Source organism: Dama dama, chromosome 1 (genome assembly GCF_033118175.1).
Source record: "Dama dama isolate Ldn47 chromosome 1, ASM3311817v1, whole genome shotgun sequence".
In the NCBI taxonomy this organism is placed as follows: domain Eukaryota; kingdom Metazoa; phylum Chordata; class Mammalia; order Artiodactyla; family Cervidae; genus Dama; species Dama dama.
The window spans coordinates 31,507,728-31,528,289 of NC_083681.1; the positions used below are offsets into that span (position 1 = coordinate 31,507,728).

Below are 20,562 nucleotides of genomic sequence, written 5' to 3' on the forward strand. Positions count from 1 at the left end.
CCGGGGCGCGACGGGGAGGGAGCGCGGTTGAGAAACCCAGTTCCCACCAGGCCGCCGCGCGCCGGTCCGCCCCGGCCGCCCCGCCCCCGGCCCCGGCCGCAGCCGAGCGCCGGGAGAGCCGCCGCGGGCCCTTTAAGGGCCGAGAGGTGCGCGGTCTCTTTAAGGCAGGTCCTGGTGGTTTCTGTTTTCTGAAGGAAGTGACGGGGGGTGGGATTGAATGAAAAGTGCAAAACAGAGTCTCAGAGCTCCGGAGTCGGGGGCCGCGGGAGGCGCCGCGCTGGGACTGGGAGGCGGACGGGCCCCGGGAGCCCGGCGTCCGCCTCGGAGCCGCCGGGGGGGCGCGCGGCGGAGCGCAGCCCACGTGCCTCGGCGCCAAGTCGCTGGCGCCCCGCGGCTGAGCCCCCAGCCCCAGGGGAGCCGCGCCCCCGCGCCCCCGCGCCGTGAACTAGCCTTCAAGTTCGGGCGAAGTTTGGCCCCGCAGCTCCCCGCCCGCTCGCGGCGCGCCGGGACCGCGAGGGCGGCGGCGGCTCCCGGGGATGCGCCCGCCCGGCCGCCGCGGGGTCCCCCGGGCGTCCCCCGCGCTGCTGCTCCTGCCGCTGCTCGTGCCGCTGCTGGGGGCGCCGCGCGGCGTGGGCGCGGGGACTGGAGCTGGCGCGCCGTCGGAGCTGCGGGTGCGGGTGCGGCTGCCTGACGGCCAGGTGACCGAGGAGAGCCTGCAGGCGGACAGCGACGCCGACAGCATCAGCCTGGAGCTGCGCAAGCCCGACGGCACTCTCGTCTCCTTCACCGCCGACTTTAAGAAGGTGAGGCACCGTCGCTTGCCCGGCGGCGGGGCGGGGGGCGGCGGAATCTGCGTGCCTGAGGGGGTCCCGTCTGCTGGCCTGAGGACTGGGCCCAGAGAGGGACAGGGACGCGACTTAGCCAAGGTCACACGGGCTCTTCCCCACACCTCTTTGCCCTGCTCCCCAGCGCCCATCATTCTTCCCCAGGAGCTGCCCTTCAGACTCTCCCTTGCAGCCTTTCACCTTTTCACTCTGGGCGCCCAGTCCCCTGACCAGCTAGCTCCGCACTTCCTCTTCCAGGTCTCCCAGCGCCCTGCAGGTGCTGACCCTACTAGAGTCATTGTTACTAACCCCGTCTCCCTTTCTGCAGTAAGTCCCTCAGACTCTACCAGGAAAAAGCCCTGGGCCAGGCACCAGAGGTCCTGGGTTCTCCCTGTGACCTAGGACAAGTCCCTTTCCTTCTCCAGGCCTCCTTTCACGCCTCTGTACAGGCACAAGAGGGTGATGCCAGCTCTCCCAGCCCTGACATCGTGGAGTCCATGTACCACCTCTCCTTGTTTCACTTCCCTGGGCTGGGGAAGGGGGTTCCTGGGCGGACCTATGTGTCCCATGTGCCCCCCCCCAGGCCAAGGAGAAGCCACCTCTTCTCTTTGGAATGAAAATCTGGGGAACTTGCAGTGGAGGACCTGGGGAGAGGGCCCGGGTGAGGTCCCCAGGCTCTGGGAGAGGTGCCACCTCTTATCCTGCTTGGCAGAAGGGCTGACCAACCCTCAGTTCTGGCTCAGATTCTGGGGAAGGGGGTAAAGACCAGCCTCCCCTTGGGGTGTGTGTGTGTGTGTGTGTGTGTGTGTGTGTGTATGGTGAAGGGAGCAAGTAGGTGGGCCTGGCCCCCTGGATTGCGAGGTGGGGTAGAGAATGGAGGTACTCCGGGTTATCAGGAAGCGGGCCTGGAAGGGCAGCGAGTAACGGTGACCCAGGGGCAGGAACCCTGGCGGGAAAGAAGGTGGGTGAGGTGTGTTACTCAAGGGAGTCTCCTGATCAACTGAAGAGTGCTCCCCACCTCCCTCTCCTGTAGAAAGAGGCCCTGGGAGGCTCTGGGGAAGGGGAGAGGGGAGGCCGATGAGACAGCCAGCAGTGGGGGAAGCCCAGGGCTCTGGGGCAGCTATCTGAACCGCCTGTCTCTCCTTCTTCTTGGAGACCAGAGCTTGAGAGGAGTTAGGGCAGAGTTTGCAGATTCACCTAGGGACCCAGCCACATTGCCGTAGATGGTATACCAGGTTGGGGGCCAGTGATCCCACGGACGGTGGAGGTGGGGCTTGACGGCTGATCTGTCCCTAGACTATTGGGCTGTGACTGACCAGGGATGCAGGGAGACCTGTTGAGGGTGGTGGGGTGGGGGTAGGGGTGCTTGAGTGTTGCGTTTGGGAGGAATGTGCGATCCCTTCCTTACTCAGCAGGCCTAAGCTAGGTTCTCAATTCAGGCAGGGGCAGGTGAGTGTGTGTGTGGAGAGAGGAAAGCTGACAGGGCCGGAACACCTCCTGCCTCCCCACTTAAACTCCAGGGGAATTTTGTCAAGTCTGTTCTTTTCCTGGAAAACCCAAATAGGGGAAATAGGAGTCTAAGCGTCCCCTCCAACCTTCCACTGAAGCCCTTTGTCCTTGAGAGTGAGCCTCAGGCCAGCCCAGGAGTCTCCCACCTTCCTGCCCCACTGCCCATTGTTCTGTGGCGGTGCTGGAACCCTCGAGAGACTTCCCCATTCCTGGGACCACTCCAGCAGCCAAGACTGTGGGTAGGACACCGGTCAGAGAGCCAACGAGTAGGGCTCAGCTTTTATAGCCTCTAGCTGCAGCTTGGAAGGTTTTATTGCTCTATCCTGAGGGCAAGGCTAGGGGAGAGGCCAGTGGCAGTGGGGTGCAGGCCTGGGGATTGGGGCTGAGGGTAGAGTGAGGGGCCAACTGCCCAGTTAGAGAATCCATTTGGAGCTGATTGTAAGAGCCTCATTTTAATCCCCGTAGCAGTTCAAAGCTCCCCACAGCAGTTCAAACCTCCACCCAGGTTTCCAAAGACTGCTTTTCAGGGTAACCTCTGACCCAGAAGCTGGCGTTTCACACCCGCCCTCTGGCATCTCCAGTTTCATCAGCAAGGGAGTGAATTGGGAATGGAAATCACCGAAGGGAACCAGCTTTCCAAGGCCCCTTCCTACTCTGGATTTCTCAGCTGGCCTGGGGTGGGGTGGAGTTGGGGAAGGCTGGGAGTGGAGTGGAATAGCCTTTATCCCCACCCTAGTCCATGGTCTGCATTGGCCAGAGCAGCTTTTATAAGTGATCTTTCTGGGGTGGGTCACCTCTCTTATTGCTTGCCCAGTCCTCAAGGTCTCTGGCAGATTTCCAAGAGAAGCTTCTGTCTAGAAGTAATGACTTTTCTTGTAGGAGAAAGTCCTGGACCTGGTATTTCTTTTATTCCATGTACCAAATGGTTTGGGAACAGTCCCTAGTTCATTTAGGGATAGTAACACTGGCCATTTTGTCACCTTTGGGAAACAGTCCAAACTGAAAGGAGACAGACGTAATTTAACCCTGGGCAAGCTACTTGATCTCTCCAAGTCTTCATTTTTTCATCTGTAAAATGGGGATGATAATGGTACTGTTCCCATGGTCGTTGTGAGAACTAAACTGAGCCACGTATATGAAATACTCATTGTGTATCATCTGCCGTACCCAGTGCTCCAGAAATAGAAGCCACTGACTTTCGTAATTATCACTGGCTCACATCACATCTCAGCAGGGACCCTCTGCTAAGCTCAGGTGCAACGGTGTTGAACAACAGACCCAAAGTCACACGGAAAGACAGCACTGAGCCTGGAAGAGCCTTAGTCCCTCATCAGAACCTTATCTCTGAAGCTCCATGTGTTAGAGTCCCCCCGCAGAACAGAAATAATAGAAGAGAAATACACCCAGGCCCGAAGAACAGAAATAATAGGAGGGAAATATACCCAGGTGGCTCAGTGGTAAAGAATCGGCCTGCCGAGCAGGAGACACGGGTTGGATCCCTGGGTGGGGAAGATCTCCCTGCGAGAAGGAAATGCCAACCCACTCCAATTTATTCTTGCCTGGGAAATCCCTTGGACAGAGGAGCCTGGTGGGCTACAGTCCACTGTGGTCGCAAAAGAGTCAGATACGACTTAGTGACTAAACCACCACCACAGAGCTGTGGAAGAGATTTTATTTAAGGGGCTGTTGGCTCACAGGATTATGGAGGCGGAGAAGTCTGTGGTCTGTCAGCTGGCGGTCCGGGAAGGCCTGTGTCGTTCCAGTGTGAGTGCAGAGGCCGGAGAACGAGGAGCTTTGACGTCTAAGGGTGGGAGAAGATGGATGTCCAGCTCACTGCAGAGAGAGCAAATTTGTTGTTCTCCACCCTTTTTGTTCTTGTCATGCCCTGAATGGATTGGATGATGCCCACCCGCTCTGGCGAGGGCCACCTTCTACTCAGGCTTCTGTTTCAAATGCTAATATCTTCCCAAGACACGCTAACTGGACACACCCAGAAAAGATGTTTTATCAGCTCTGTGGGCATCTCTCAGCCCAAGGAAATGCACATGGGAAGTTAACCGTCACACTCCAGAATTGCTGGCCAGCCCCTCTGTAGGGAGCAGTCACCCAGTCGTGTCCTGCTACCCAGGGCAGCAGTGAGGCCCCTTGTGCTGGATGCAATATAGCCCTCCTCCAGCCGGTCGCACCCCTGTCCCAGCCCCCTCTCCACGCCCCTCCCACCCTCTGCCTCTGCCAGGAGACAGGGCTCCAGCACCGCTTGACCCTCCCCACACTGCCGTGCTGGACCTGAAGCCAGTAAAGCTGTCACAGTGATCAGCCCACTATAGGACACGGAGCCCGGGCAAGGATCACACACTCCGCAAGGCCCCGGAAGCTACCACATCGCCATCGTGCGTGACTGTAAGCCCTGCCCACAGGCTGCTGACCATCAGGTCAGGGCGCAGCTTTCAAAAACCATGCTGCAGCTCGGTGGCTCCCAAACTTTGCTGCACATTTGAATCGCCTGGGGAGCTCTAGAAAACCCAGGCCTCGGCTGCACTCCAGACCAATTAAGTCCAAATGTCTGAGGGTGGGTACCAGACAGCAGGGTTTTTAAAGAGCCCCTGGTGATTCCAATGAGCAGCAACGTTTGGGAAGCCCTGGCAGAGTTGCTCCAGGGACGGAGGGACTTGGAGGAGGCACAGGGTTAGGCTGTGAAATGAAGGTCAAGCCCCAACTCAGTCATTTAGTTGAAACCTGTCATTCTATCCACAATAACCCTAATGTGTTTAATCAGCATGTAGACCCGAGGCCTCCTTCTCTGTGCCCTCAGCACAAGACTGCTGATTCATCATACGCTCTCAGTAGGCAGTGCTCTTCTTTATAACCCAAAGCCTATGCGTGTAATCATACCCAAATGTACAGGCTCACTGGGCATGTCACCATCCCTACTGTCCAGCCTGGCTTTTGCTCTGACCGCCGTCTCAGTCCCCTTCCCCCAGGTTGCTCTCCCCATCCAAGTTCTCCTTCCCCTCTGAGTCTCTCTCACCCCAGTCTGAATGTCCAGAAGCTGGGGGAGGGGGATGAGTCATGTTCAAGTGGTGTGGTTTGGTGCTGACAGGACGGGGAGGGTGGGACTGAAAGATAAGAGAAAGTCCTGGGCAGCTACAAAGGGCGGGTGGGGGTGGCGTTAATCATGGCTGCAACGGGAGCAGTGAGGAAGGAGCCGAAGACTCCAAATGTGTGGAGGGTGGGGGTCAAGAGGGGCCATGCTACAGTCAAGGGGTGTGTGTGTGTGTGTGTGTGTGTGTGTGTGTGTGTGTGTGTTAGTTGCTCAGTCTTGTCCGACTCTCTGCGACCCCGTGGACTGTAGCCCACCAGCTTCCTCTGTCCCTGGAATTCCCCAGGCAAGAAAACTGGAGTGGGTTGCCATGCCCTTCTCCAGGGGATCTTCCCAACCCAGGGACTGCTCCTGGGTCTCCCGAATTGCAGACAGATTCTTTCCTGTTTGAGCCACCAAGGAAACCCAGAGCCAAGATAAGGGGGTCCATATAACAGGGCCAGTCAGCTCGAGGTCACTCCAAGGGACCCATGCCCTCGGCACCCATGCCCTGGGGGGTGGGGTCAGAGAGAGGAGCAGTCCAGAGAGCACAGTCATCTGTGCCTTGGGGGGCTCCCCGTCTGGGTAGGGGGACTGGCTGCAGGCTGTGAGAGAGTCAGCAAAGATAGGGAATGTGCAAATAGCCAGACTGATGCCTGCGGCTGTTTATTCTAATAGGATGTCACATCACAGGGATGTCAGACAGGACAGGCTCTGAGGGTGCAGTGTCCACCTACCCAGCTTATGTTGGGTCCCTGCAGTTTGGTGATCTGTAGTGGAGACATGTGATGGAGAGGGTGTCTTTTGGGGAACAGAATACAGTAGAGGTGCTTTCAGCAGAGGCCCAGAGCTTTGTGGTGTCCAGGGCATTTCCCCATAGGAGTTCATGAGAAGTCGTCAGAGAGAACCACCCGGCTTGTGCCTGTGGGGCCGGGTTCTGACAACAGTCCCTCTGCCGTGTCTGAGGAAGCCCCCTCTGTGTTAGGGATCAGCAGCCCTGCCCCACGGTAGCCTGGCTCACACCTCCCACTCCCTGAAAGCCTGTATCCAGGTGGAGTCCTGGCAGAGGATCCCGGGTTGCGCCATGAGGACTGCCACCTGGGACAAGGCAGTGACTTTCTGTTATGATGGGGGAGAAACGGAAGTGAGGGTCTTCCCGTGAGGCTTCCCAAGGGTCACAGAGGTGGTGCCGGTGAGGCAGAGGCCAGCTCTGAGGTAAGAATCACAGCTGTCAGGGTCTCACACACTGAGTGGTCACTCAGATCACACACCTGGCCTCATTTGATCCTCACCACTACATCGTATGGTGGGTATTGCATCCATTTCGCAGATGTGCAAACTGAGGCTCATGCCTGTGTAGTGACTTGGACAAGATCAGTAGCTAACGATCCAGAATGGGGACCCAGGGATTCTTCCACTGTGTTCTGACTGCCTGTGCTTGCTGTGACATATAAATGGGCCCCTTCCCAGAGGCTGAAGAAAGCTGAACAGGGGAGGGGAGAGGAAGAAGGAGGCTGAAAAAAGCCTCGGTGCAGAGGGACACATCTACGGAGAAACTTTCCTGCTTACAGACTTGGGCTGGACCCCTCCCGCCAAGCTCACCACATCCCCCACCACGAATTTTGAGTTTTGACCTCTTCACTGAGCCTGGGATGTTCCTCTTTCCTCTTCCCTCATGGCTCCTGGAGAGACCATGGGCGTGAGGGCACCGTTATTTAAATAGCTCACAGATTCTCCTGAGCACTCACCATACCTTTTTCTGCCCTTGACCAGCCGTGTGGCTTGACAAGTCACTTAACCTCTCTGAGCCCCAGGCTCAGACACAACACTCATACGGTATGATGGCTTGGAGGCATGTTGTCAGGAGTAAGAGGCCTCAGCAAAGCAGAGGCCAGCGGAGGCAGCTGAGAAGAGTCCTAGTTGTTCCAGCCAGGGCCCCAGCCCTCCTTCCCCCAGCCACGCAGATTGTTCCTGTTCTGGGGACCCAGGCATCGCTAGGACTCCCATCCTTTCAGTTGGCAAGTGTTGAAGTGGCCGGCCCCCCTCGGGGGGGCGGGGGAGATTCTGATGAAGGGCTGGGGGCCAGGGAGGGAGGTGCTGGGGCTGGGAATGCAAGTGAGTGGGAAGCGTGGAGCCTCATCTCAGGAGCCCTGAGTCAGCGGGACATTGGGGTGCAGCTGATCCACATAAAGCTGCACATTGTTCCTGGAGCAGTTGGGACAGTGGTGACCTTTGGGATTTGGCTGATGGAGCGCTGGGGGCCTGGGGGAGGGCAGGGGGCACTGCCCCCAGCGGGTGGTTGCACGGATGACCTGTAACAAGAAGTCTCTGTCTAGGTGTAGCCCTTGGGGTCTGCAGGCATCTCATAACAGGGCAGCCTGTCTCCCCAGGCACCAGCCGGGGAGTGTGCTTGGCTTGGCTTTGGGTTGATTCCGTTCTCCTCTGTGCCTCTCCAGGGGTCCGGCCAGAGCAGCCCAGGTGCTCCTGGGGCGGGCGTGCGGGGTGAGGAGGGCCCTGCTCCCTGGCTACCCCTCCAGGCTGACCTTTCACCTCCCCAGCACAGGGAAGCCAGCCCCTCTCTAGCTATAAAGCGGCTCCAGCCAGGAGCCGAGCAGTAAATATTTGGGTTGGCTCAGGATGGGCCTCAAAACCTCATACTCTGGTGTGACGGGAAGGAGACCAAGATGGCAGAGGAAGCTCCCGGGACACAGTGTGCGCTGTCCGAGGGAGAGAAGAGCAGGTGCTCGGCGGGGACCTGGAGCGTAGCCTCCAGCCTGGGCTGTGTAACCACGCTGGCCCAGAGGTGGGCTGGGAGAGGGCTTTTGAGGGAAGGTCAGTTCCACCATGGGCTTTCCTGGTAGCTTGGCTGGTAAAGAATCTACCTGCAATGCAGGAGTCCCTGGTTTGATTCCTGGGAGGAAAAGTACCCCTGGAAAAGGGATAGGCTACCCACTCCAGTATTCTTGGGCTTTCCCGGTAGGTTAGCTGGTGAAGAATCTACCTGCAATGCAGGAGTCCCCGGTTTGATTTCTGGGTGGAGAAGTTTCCCTGGAGAAGGAATAGGCTACCCACTCCAGTATTCTTGGACTTCCTTGGTGGCTCAGATGATAAAGAATCTGCCTGCAATGTGGAAGACCTGGGTTCGATCCCTGCATTGGGAAGATTCCCCTGGAGGAGGGCATGGCAACGCACTCCAGTATTCTTGCCTGGAAAATCCCCATGGACAGAGGAGCCTGACTGGCCACAGTCCACGGGGTGGGTAGCAAAGAGCTGGACATGACTGAGCAGCCCAGCGCAGCACAGCAGCTCCACCATCTGGCCCTCTTCATTTTCACTTCCCCGTGGTCCAGGGCTGGGTGGGCAGCGAGGTCTGAGATGGGAGGGCCTCCGGGAGAGCCTCCCCGCACCTCCCCACGGCGGGCGTTCTGGAAAAGGGGGCTGAGGAAGGGCGCTCAGAGTCAGGGCGAGCTGGGAGCTGGTGGTGGGAAGGAGGGCGGGGGCGGGGAGGGGTTGGCCAGGCTAGGCTGAGGAGGTGAACTGGGAGAGGATGCTTGTCAGAGAGGCGGGTGTGAGTGCCTGGAGGTAGGTGAGTGTAACAGCCTGTGTGCGGTGGGTGCAGAGGCTGGTGTGTGAGAAGGCGTGGAAGATGCTGTGTGTGTGTGTGTGTGTGTGTGTGAGAGAGAGAGAGAGAGAGGAAAGAGAGAGAGACTCTGGGGGGAGAAGGGAGGGCGGGAGAAGAGTGTGGAGAGCCTGTCGGGAGAAGATGGGCATGTGTGACTACATGCGAGGGATGTTGCGGGTGATCAAGAGAAAGGGGGTGACATGGAGACTCCTGGGAGAGGCCACGAGGGAGGAAACGTGCTCCTAGGGCCAGTGGTGCGAGAGAGGAGGGGCCCACGGCCGAGCGGAAGTATGGGTCCCAGCAGGAGGGGCATGGGGGGTCTGAGTGCCGCTGGGTGAAGCGTGGGAGATCGTTCGAGAATCGGCACCTCTGGGTGAAAGATTATGGCCACGTGGCCCCTGAATGGGGCAAGCAGGTGTCTGTCTGTGTGTACAGTTACGATTCGACTTGGCTGTAACATAAAACCCCACAGCAGTCAAAACAAGAGAGGTTTGTTTCCCCCTTTCATTCTGGAAGCTGGCAGTTGGACTCATGTGACAGCACCAGGGTCATCGGCGCTTCCGTAGGCTCTGTCTTCAGGGTCGCCCCCTGTCCCCAACACAGAGCTTTCCCTGGAGCCTCTCCCCCGGAAGGCAGCAGCAGGGGCCTGGCACGGGCTGTCTGCTCTTATAAGTACAGAGGGCTGCCCCCTGCTTTTCCCAGAACAGCCTTCTCCCAGTGAGATACAGAGGGTCTCGGGCAGGGAGTGGATGCAGAGAAGAATAGAATATCTGGGAGAGGGCTCAGTGGGGAGCTGGGAAGTGCAGAAAGATCACTGGGTTGAGTCAGGAGATCTGGGTGCCTGGGCCTGGCCCTGCAGCTGTGTGACCTTGAGGGTCACATCCCCTGCTGGAACCTCACTGGAGCATGAAAAAGCTCCCCTGAATCTTCTAGAAGCCAAAATCGCAGCTGCAGGACTGCCAGTCTGCAGGAACCCAGGTACAAGGAAGCCCAAGAAGAGCCCTCTTCTTGTAGGGGGCAGGAGGTTTCCATGGAGGCCCCAGAGCATGGGTGCCTTAGCTCAGCTTTGTGTCAGACTGAGGACACTGCATAGATAAGGCAGAGCCGCTGTCCTGAGCCAGGGGCACAGTGTGGAGGGCCTGGGGGACTTGTTGCCCAGGCAGAAGGCACTACACGAGGACTAAGGACTAAGATGCATGCTGGCCTAGGACAGCTTAAGTTTCTGATTCAGCTCTAAGCCAGAGATTCATGCATGTTACCCCCAGACTGAAAATCCAGTGATGACTTCCAGTGGTCTGCGAGATGAAGCTCAGACTCTTTGACTGGGCTCGCAGACCCTGTCCCTGCCCTCCCACCAGCCTCTTCCTTCCACTCTCACTGCCCTCCCCTCCTTCCCCTCCCTGTACTCCCATCACTTTCCTTAGGACCCTGGCCTGCTCTTGTTTGTTCAGTCCATCCTTCATTTATTCATTTCCAGATATGTATTGAGCACCTGTTGTGTTCTAGTGGGTGGGGATACACTGCAAATAATATACTATCCCAGCCTCAAGGAGTTGAGTCTGGAAGGAAAGACAAGGAAAGAGGTCATTCCAGACACAGTGGGAGGAAGGTAGGAATTGGACCTGGCCAACTCTGCTGGAGGGTTGCTGGGGGTGATGGATGCATGTGAACTGAGTCCTGAAGGATGCTGGGCAGGATGGGACAGGGCATCCCCGACAGGCATCAACTCATAGAAAGGCACATGGCCTCGCTTATTCTGGAAACCGCCATCTCTTTGGTTCAGTGCTCAGAACTGTCAGCAAAGGTGTGGATGCCAGCCTCTCGGGGGTACACTTTATGGTGAGGACAAAAGAAGCCTTGGAAGGCAGACCATAAGACAGTAGTGTGACAAGATGGATGGGTGGGGGCATTAAGATGCCTTATGTATCTCCCCATCTTCTGTAATGGGGCTTCCCAGATGGCGCTCATGGTAAAGAAGTTGCCTGCCAATGCAGGAGGTGCAAGAGACGTGGGTTCGATCCCTGGGTCGAGACAAGCCCCTGGAGTAGGAAATGGCAACCCACTGCAGTATTCTTGCCTGGGAAATCCCATGGACAGAGGAGCCTGGTGGGCTACAGTCCATGGGGTCACAAAGAGTCGGACACGGGTGACCACACAGCACACACACACACATTTTCTGTAACTGCCTCTCTCTTGGCTAGAAAGCCACCTATCCTCTCATTGTCCAGAACCAGTGAAATATCCTTCAGTCTAGTACAGGGGTTCTCAGCCTCCAGGATCTAGTGCCTGATGATCTGAGGCAAAGCTGATATATAACAATAGAAATAGAGCACACAATAAATGTAACGCGCTTGAATCATCCCCAAACCATCCATCCATGCCTGCCTCCTGCCCCCCAACCAGGTTCGTGGGGAAATTGTCTTCCATGAAACCTGTCTCTGGTGCCAAAAAGGTTGAGGACCCCTGCTCTAGTTGAAGTCTTCCCTCCCTCCACCCCTCCCAGCCCCATGCCCACAGGGAGGGGAGCACTTCCTCAACCATCCTTTACCCTATAGCAGAATTCCAGGGACCGTGCAGTCCATGGGGTCACAAAGAGTCGGACACGACTGAGCAACTTTCACTTCCACCTTTATCCTATAGCACTTTGCATGAGCCTCAAGCCTAGGCCTCATCATGGGCACTGTCTTCAGTTGTAGGTCAGCTTCCCCTATGAGTCCCTTGGAGACTGGGGCCTTGACCTTGGTCTTGCCCGCTGCCCGGCCCTGCCACCTGTGATGCTAGTCAGCGCTCTCCCACCAATTTGCTGATTACCTGCAAGCTCCATCAGAGTCACCTGACTTCTCTGGGGCTCTGGTGTGTCTCTGGAAGAAAGCTCTTTTTTCTTGCCTCTGCAGGTCTGGAGTTTATCACAGTTGGAGCTAGGCCAGGGATTGCAACAATTCTAGAGAAAAACTGAAGGAGTCCAGCCCATTCTGTTGTGAGACCTTTCACTCATTTTTCCTCACAGGAATTCCTTGAGGTGTAGGTATTGTTGGTTGTACTCACTTTACACATGTGGAAACTAAGATACAGAGAGGTCAGGTGCATCCCCCAGGATGACATGGCGTGTATCAGCAAAGCCGGGGTTTGAATGCAGGCAGCACTGGCTCCAGAGCCTTTGCTCTTAACTATCCTGCTCTCTGAGAACCTTTAAACCACCCACCAAGGACTTCAGCAAGTGCTCACTACAGTAAGTTCCCTACATACAAATGAGTTCCCTCTGGGAGTACATTCGTAAGTCCAATTTGTCCGTTAAGTCCATCAAGGTTAGCCCGGGTACCAACTAACACAGTTGGCTATATAGTACCGTGCTGTCATGGGTTTATACTTTTCACACAAATAAAACATTAAAAAAGCACAGAAAATAAAACATTTCTAATCTTACAATATAGTACTTTGAAAAGTACAGTAGTACAGCACAGCAGCTGGCATACAGGGGCTGGCATCGACTGAACAGGCAAGAAGAGTTACCGACTGGAGGAGGGAGAGGAGGTGGGAGATGGTGGAGCTGAAGGATCGTCAGCAATAGGAGACGGAGGGCAAGCTGCAAGCTCACTCGCCTGACGCTGATGGCACAGGTTCTGGTTCTTTGGTGGAACCAGATGCACGTTGGCATCTTAGAACGTTCGCAACTTGAAAGTGCGTACAGGGGACTTGCCGTATCTCTGTGACCATCCTCTCTGTGTGGCCCAGTTTCAGCCCTGGTAACCGTCCCCTCCTCTTCTTCCTGGTGGCCTGCTCCTGGGGGGCTGGAGGTTCCTAGGAGCCCATGGGAGAAGGAGCCTTTAGAAACTGCCCATCTTGGACGTCCTAGCCTGAGACCTGGGCCTGAAAAGCCTGCGATATGCTCTTCCCCAGCTGTGTCGTCTGCCTTGGACATTAGGCCACATCTGGGTGGATCATCTTAGGGGATTCTTGGGCAAGGAGGAAAGCCAGGAGCTTAGCATCTGGTCAGATGTTCCCTGAAGCAGGGGGCCCTCTCCCCTTGCCCTGTCCTCTGTGCTGGAGGGAAAGGGGGCCCTGGGAGTGAGTCTAAGGTATGGGGAGTAGAAGGTAGGAGAGACACTGGTCATGATGATGGAGCCACAGAGATCCAGCTGCTTGGACTGCTGTCTCCCTCCCAGGCTCAGCACAGGGAACTTGGTTTCCTGGAGATACAGATTAAGAAGGTTGGAAAATTCAGGGTTTACAGAGGCCATGGGCAGAACAGGCAGAGGGATTAGAAAGGTGATCCTGCGTCATCTTACCCTGATGTTTGCATCAGATGCTATTGACTGTTTGTTAGTCACACACAACCTTGAATGGGAGCCACCATAGTCCTGGGGCAGGTCTGCAGAGGACCCGCAGACCACGTGGCAGGAAGAGGGCCCTGCATTCTCTTCTGTTACTCACTGGCTGTGTGGCTGTGGGCAGACCACACTCTCTCTCTGGGCCTGAGCTTTAGTTTCTTTAGAAAGTGAAAGTGGTAGTTGCTCAGTCGTGTCTGACTGTTTGCAGCCCCAGGGACTGTAGCCCACCAGGCTCCTCTGTCCATGAAACTCTCCAGCCAAGAATACGGAAGTGGGTTGCCATCTCCTTCTCCAGGGAATCTTCTTGACCCAGGGATCGAACCTGAGTCTCCTGCACTGCAGGCAGACTCCTAACCATCTGGTCTGTAACTGGGCATCAAAGATATTGAATTAGTTGATATAGAAGCAGTTGTGCATTGTGGTTGCGAGAATTTGGATTTTGGAGGCAGGCTGCCTGGGTTAAAAATTTTGACTGCATTTCCTCTTGGTCTCATGACCTTGAGCAAGTTATCCAATCCAAACACAGTAATAATCGTAGTTACTACCTCCTGTTGTTGTGAAGATTTGAATGGGGCAGTATATTCTTTTTGACTCATGGTAACAGTGACTTGTCCCTTCCAGTTATAAACTTCAATAAATCTTTGTCCTTTGTAAAAATAAATGAGAGACATAGAGGAAATCTATCTCAACAAAAAATTCTCATCCCCTTGCTTCACCCGCAGTCAAATTCCCATTTTGGTAGCATTTTGCTATTGTCATTGACACTGTTATTTAATCTAGAAGCAGGGAAGATATTCTGACAGATTTCGTTCACCCCCTGGTCTGGTCTAGAAGTTCAAATACTTTCTCTGGCTAATGGTAGATGGGCGGTGTCCAAGCCAGGAGGCCAGCTCAGGGCAGCCCACAGACCACAGGCTATGGCACGTGCCTGTGGTATCGGAGAAGATGCTGTGAATATCCCAGAAGGCATTCTCTTCAACGGTCATGGCTGAAAATACCCAGACTTTGGATCCTGCCTGGGGGTCCTGCCAGGGACATCCGCCTAACTCAGCCCCAGGAGGGGAAATCTGGTATCAAGTCTCACCTGGCAAAAACCAAGTGAAAAATGCACACATGTACCAACTCCAGTCTCCCCTCAGCCGCCCCGAGGGTGTGGAAGATTGGATGACCGAGGTTTGGCAGGGCAAAGAGAACCTAGCCTCATGGCCCGAGAGCGGATTTCCTGCTGAGAGGAAGCTGAGGTTACCCAAGCTGTGATTCACCTTCCCTCCAAGTCTGGGACCAGGAGGAACCTAATATAACCTTTCTCACCAGCTGGGCCTCAGTCTCCCTTTCTACAATCTTGGTGGAAAATCTCCCTGGACACTCCCACCCCTCAATGTTCCAGAGACCATTTACAGTGAAGGGAAGTAGGGAAAGTCCTTGTAGAGTCAGAAGAATTCCAAAGGGCATGGGGATGGTGGTGGGGAGATACTTCCCTGGTGGTCCAGTGGTTAAGACTTTGCCTGCCAACGCAGAGGGTACCAGTTTGATTCCTGGTCAGGGAGCTAAGATAAGATCCCACATGCCTTGGGACCCAAAAACCAAAACTTAAGACTGAAGCAATATTGTAACAAGTTCAATAAAGACTTTAAAAATGGTCCACATCAAGACTCTAAAACAAACAAAAATAAAAAGGACAAAAAGGGCATGGGGATTTGTCGGATGATAGCACTGACCCGTTTGAGATCACCTGTAACACTGGCTGGTCACCTGCAGTGGGACAGTGGCTCCAGCCAGCGCCGCTGAGCACTTGACTCCGGGCGGGCATTCTCTGTGCTTTCCCTTCACAGCAGCCTGCTTTGTCCTCTTCACAACCCTTCAGGTAAAAGTGGCATCATCCCCACTTTACAAACGAGGCTTAGAGAAACTGGGAGATGAGCCTGGACACCACTAATACACTGCAGACTTGGAGGGGAACCCTGGGTCCCTCACTGCCTACACCGGAGTCCAAGGGGGCCCCTCAGACCCTGTTCTCAGAGCATTTAAGTTGGCAGGAAGTGCTCAGTGAACCGGGATGCTTGGTGAGTGAGCCCAGGGCACGGTCATTGACGGATTCACATCTATATAGGCTCTATATCCTCTGCGCTGGTACAGGACCACTAGGGTTCCTGGAGGAACTATCAGTGTGACCAGGGTCCCTCCCAGGCCGAGGGGATCTTCACACACTTAGACCGCTGCTGACTGGGTCCTGCTGATGTCTCATCGGGGGCCATTAGCCAAGGCACAGAGCTGGGTGAGAGCAAGGGACACCTAGGGTGCCCAGGGTTTCAGCAGCCCGTTTGGAAAGGGAACCCCATCCCACAGCCCCTCTCCCTTCTTCCTCTGCCCCTCTCTGGCCCCCCTGATTCACACAGTGAGTCAGCGACAGGAAGGAGCCCTTGGCCTGCTGGTCATGCCGTTAATAACCCCATGGGGAAAGGGGAAGTGGGGAGGGAAGGGGAAAGGTGAGCCATCGCAGCACGTTGGCAACAGCTGTTGCCGTGTCTGCTCTTAACCCCATCTTGACCCCGCCACCTCCATCTGAGATGCGGGTGGCTAGGAGCCTGGATGACCAGAAGCACCGGGGGCACTCTCCCCAAACCTACTGAATGGGAAAGTCAGCGAGAGGAACTCTGAGATCTGTGCTTGTAAAAAGTACAGCCTCTCCCTTGTGACACCGTGGTCAGGTGGTCGTAGGGGCCCTGACTCACCCTGATCAGGGAACACAGGGGTGCCACAGAGGGGAAGCATCAGCTATGAATGAACCAGGTGCCAAAAGGGGTGGTTTCCTTTAAGGTGAAGTTCTGTGCTTTTTAAACAGTCTTGTTTTGGAAAGCTTTCTAGCGGTTCACTCTTGTGAATTTTCCAGACGGCTTTGGAACATCTGGGGTGTGTTCTTTCTTTTAAGTCATGGGTTTAAATGGGGAAAAAAAAATTCCCAGGACAGCAGGAGGGAGGTGCCTGTTGCAGGACAGTGTCCAGGCCTGTGTCTTCTGGGGGGGTCTGAGCTGAGCACTGCGCGGGGTGGGGGGACTGGTGAGGAGTCCCCATCCCCTCCAACCAGCCCCCATCCTTCTGCCCTTCCCCATCAGGATGTAAAGATCTTCCGGGCCTTGATTCTGGGGGAGCTGGAGAAGGGGCAGAGTCAGTTCCAGGCTCTCTGCTTCGTTACCCGGCTGCACCACAATGAGATCATTCCCAGCGAGGCCATGGCCAAGCTCCGGCAGGTGAGTGCCCACCCCAGGCCTGCCCCAGAGCCCACACGCAGCCCTGCAGCTGAGCCCTGGCCTGGACCCCATCCACCCCAACCTCAATCTCTCACCCCACCCTGATCCACCTAATCCCTGGGCCCACACTCAGCCTCTAGTCCTGAACCCCCTGATTATGCCCCAGGCCACACCTGATCCCATAACCCCAGATCCCTAGTCTGCACTGAACCCCCATCTCTCAGTTCTTCCTGCCGCCAACCTCAGCCCCTCCCCGTTTATGATGGAGGCAAGTCAGATCTGCCTTCAGCTCTGGCACTGCCACTCAGCATCTGGGTGACTCGAAACACGTCACCTCCCTTCCAAGTCCCTATTTTCTTTTTGTTTGGCCATGCCACAGGGCATGTAGAATTTTAGTTTCCCAACCCTGGATGGAACCTGCACCCCCTACATTTGAAGCTTGGTCTTAACCACTGGCCTTCCAGAAAAGTCCCTCAAAGCCCCTATTTTCTTACTGAGAGATGGGTTATGGTGAGAATTAAGTGGGATGGAGCATGTAAAGTGTTCAATGCAGCTTTGGAACCCCTCAGCCTGTTGCCTGCTCCCAGTCCCTTCCCCGACCCTGGGCCTCTCCCCAGCCTCATGTAAGCTCCCTAAACTCTTCAGCAGGACCTGTCCTTAGTCCCACCCTTCTGTCTGCTTTTCCCAGAGAAACTCAGTTACCTGGATATTGGAAAGTACAGGACCCCAGCGGTCATTGACCCTGGGACAACTGGCCTGCCCTGCCCACCTCCAACACCACCCCCACCTTCCTAGCAACATGTCAGAATTCTCCCTTAGGTCTCAGAGGTCAGCCCAGTGGCAGGCTAAAAAGGCTTGACTGTACCCTGGGTATCAGTTTTTCCACCAGTTGAAGGGGGGCTGGTTCCCCCTGACTGTCACCCTGCAGGTGGCCCCAAGGATCTGAAGGCAGCCAGCCTGGGCTTGTCTGACAATCAGCGACCAGGGAAAGAGTGGGCAGAGCGCTGTCTGAGGCGGGTGGGAGCAACTCTTCTCTTCCACACAGAAAAACCCACGGGCAGTGCGGCAGGCTGAGGAGGTGCGGGGCCCAGAGCAAATGCACATGGACATCGCCGTCAACTTCAGCCAGGGGGCGCTGCTGAGCCCCCATCTCCGCAACGTGTGCGCCGAGGCTGTGGATGCCATCTACACCCGCCAGGAAGACGTCCGGTTCTGGCTGGAGCAAGGTCAGCTGGGTGTGGCCCACTGCTGTATCATCCCAAATATGATGGGGAGCAATAATGAGATAGGGGAATTCTCCACCCAGCTGGGACTAGTCAGGGAGGGCTTCCTGGAGGAAGTGATGCCTGCGTGGCTCTTTATTGAGGGGAGTCAATGAAAGGGATCGATTCCAGGTAGGGACGTGCAGAACGGTGACTCTGCTAGGCCCTGAGGAGGGAATTCCCAGACAACTCCACCCTCCCCACCCCCACCCCTGCCCCATATGTGCCCTGAGTGAGAACACAGGTGAAACCTGTGGTGAACATGCGCAGGAAGCAGGGTCTGGATGGGGCCCAAAAACACCCGTTCCCACCTGGCTACCTCTGCTGCTGCCTCTCAGAGTTCAGCTCCACTTCTTCCCTTCACACCTTCTGGGGGCCCAGTGTCTCTCCCCCAGGCCCTGGAGAACGCCTCCCATCCTGGTGTGGCCCCTGCCTTCCGGGCCTGTGTGACCTCACTCCTGGCCCATCTCCCGATCATCTTTCCCAGCCCTGTCCTCGGCTCCTCTCTGTAGGGAGGGCAGAGAGATGTCGCCATTCTAACGCCAGGTCCCTGGTCCTCTGCCTGGCTGGCTGAGCATAAGAGAAATGCCTATTCCTCCCAGAGCACCACTGGATTTAGAAATACCCGACAGAGCTGTGGCCGTGCCCCGCCCCCCCCAACACCCGCTCCTCCCCTGTGGGCTGCACCCCAGACCGAGGTGCAAGCCACATGCTGTCCCCCAGGGACCAGGGGCTGGTCCCTCCCGTGGTCGCTGAGCCAAGCCTGGGCTCGGTCACTGCTCTGTGCCCCCAGCACCCCACCCGAGTGTACCCTGTGTCCTGGCTACCCTGGCTTCCCCAGCATGTTTGTGCTGGCCCTTCCCTCCCTGGCCCTCCTCAGATACCACCTCCTTTAGAAGCTTCCCTTGCTTCCCTGCTCCTCCTCCCCACGCCTCTGTGCCATCATGTCCATCACAGTAATGGCTTTAGGCGTAGGGTGGCGTGGCACTGGCAAGGGTAAGTGGATGCCTTGAAGTCAGACAGTCCTGAATCCCTACTTACTGTGTGACGTCAGCCAGGCCAATAACCTCTCTGGGCCAGTTTTCTCCTCTGTAAAACAAGGATGATAACACTTAGCTCCTGGGGGCCCTGGGATGCCTGAAGGGGCCATGCGGGGAGGCCCCTGCCCTGACCCCTGCCTTCTCTCCCAGGTGTGGATGGCTCTGTGTTCGAGGCTCTCCCCAAGGCCTCGGAGCAGGTGTTGCTGCCTCGCTGCAGGCAGGTGGGGGACCGCGGGAAGCCCTGCGTCTGCCGCTATGGTCTGAGCCTGGCCTGGTACCCCTGCATGCTCAAGTACTGCCACGGCCGCGACCGCCCAGCACCCTACAAGTGCGGCATCCGCAGCTGCCAGAAGAACTACAGCTTCGACTTCTACGTGCCCCAGAAGCAGCTGTGCCTCTGGGATGAGGACCCGTAGCCGGGCTGGGACGAGGGGTGGTCCCCGGGGCAGCTGCCCGGGACCCACTGCCCCTCCCCGAGCTGCCAGAGGGGGTGCCCCCCCAGCCCTGACAACCAAGGCCTTATCGTTCTTCCTTCGCATCACCTAATCCTGGAGCCTCTGGCCCCCTCATCTGTGACTGTGAAAGGGGTGTGGTGTGGCAAGGGTTAACTCATGAAGGCAGCCCCCACTCCTGCCCTGTGCCTTCCTCGGGGACCCAGGGAGAAGGGGGTTCTCCAAGCTTGCCTCCCCTCCTTCATCTCCCCGAAGTGTTCACTTTCAAGCACCCAAAATGTGACAGCCTATGACTCTCCTATTTAACTCTTCGAAGGTTTAGACCCTGAAAGGTGTCTGTGCCTGTCGTACCCACCTCCCCACATATAACCCCTGCCCCACCGTTGGGAAGGACCTGGCCCCTGTGCACCGTCCCACTGCCCAGCAAGGAGGAGGAGAATCATTGCACCAGAGGGGGAGCAGCCCCAGCCACGGATCTCAACGCATTCCTCTCACCACTGGCCTCTGAGGCCACCATCCCCAGCCCTGACACAGACCGTATGTGCCTTTCTGCAAACCTGGACTTGGCCGAGGGAGCAGGTGCCGGCTGGCTCCCTCTAAACAGAAGTATTTTTGTAAGGTTCTGGAACAGGGAGGGAGCATGAAGTATGAGGAAAACTTGAATTCCAGATTTTTAATGCAAAATATTTATCATTTGTACCAGAAATAAAAGTTTAAATTTTTACTTGACTGACGGTTCTAGACGCAGAGTTCTGAGAGAATTTTTGGCCAATGCTGCCACCTGGTGTCAAGAGACATGTCCCTGTCTGGGGAGCCCGTCTCGGGGACAACCTGTCTAGGGACGACAACTGAAGCACCTACTGTGTGCTCAATCTTGGGTGGGGGCGGGGGGGAGAGGATGTAGCTGGGGATGGGTATTACTAGGAAAGGATATGACAAAACTTCTGCACTTAAGAAGATGAGACAGACACAGGTGAGTAAGCAGTAAAAGACACCATGAGATAGATGAAAATTCTGATCCAGACTTCTCCAGGGATCAAATCCTGGAAATAGGTTTGTTTGTTTGTTTGCTTCTATTTTAGTGCTTCCCAGGTGGTGTTAATGGTAAAGAATAATGCAGGAGACATAAGAGACCTGGGTTCAATCCCTGGGTCGGGAAGATCCTCTGGAGGAGGGCACGGCAACCCACTCCAGTGTT

At 56.1% G+C, this 20,562-nt stretch overlaps 1 protein-coding gene across 1 annotated transcript; it reads left to right on the plus strand.

The window, feature by feature from the left end:
- The first annotated feature begins 521 nt into the window (after positions 1 to 521).
- OAF (out at first homolog) lies at positions 522 to 20,093 on the plus strand. The gene is made up of 4 exons (XM_061146077.1): positions 522 to 803; positions 16,476 to 16,610; positions 17,656 to 17,836; positions 19,063 to 20,093. The coding sequence occupies exons 1-4, from the start codon at positions 537 to 539 to the stop codon at positions 19,326 to 19,328; spliced, it is 849 nt and encodes a 282-aa protein (XP_061002060.1). The 5' UTR covers positions 522 to 536; the 3' UTR covers positions 19,329 to 20,093.
- Positions 20,094 to 20,562: the final 469 nt, after the last annotated feature.

Coding starts and splice junctions, on each gene's coding strand:
- OAF (XM_061146077.1), top strand. CDS start 537: ATGCGCCCGCCCGGCCGCCGCGGGGTCCCCCGGGCGTCCCCCGCGCTG. Junction 804..16,475: donor TCACCGCCGACTTTAAGAAG/GTGAGGCACCGT, acceptor CTTCCCCATCAG/GATGTAAAGATCTTCCGGGC. Junction 17,837..19,062: donor CCGGTTCTGGCTGGAGCAAG/GTCAGCTGGGTG, acceptor CTTCTCTCCCAG/GTGTGGATGGCTCTGTGTTC.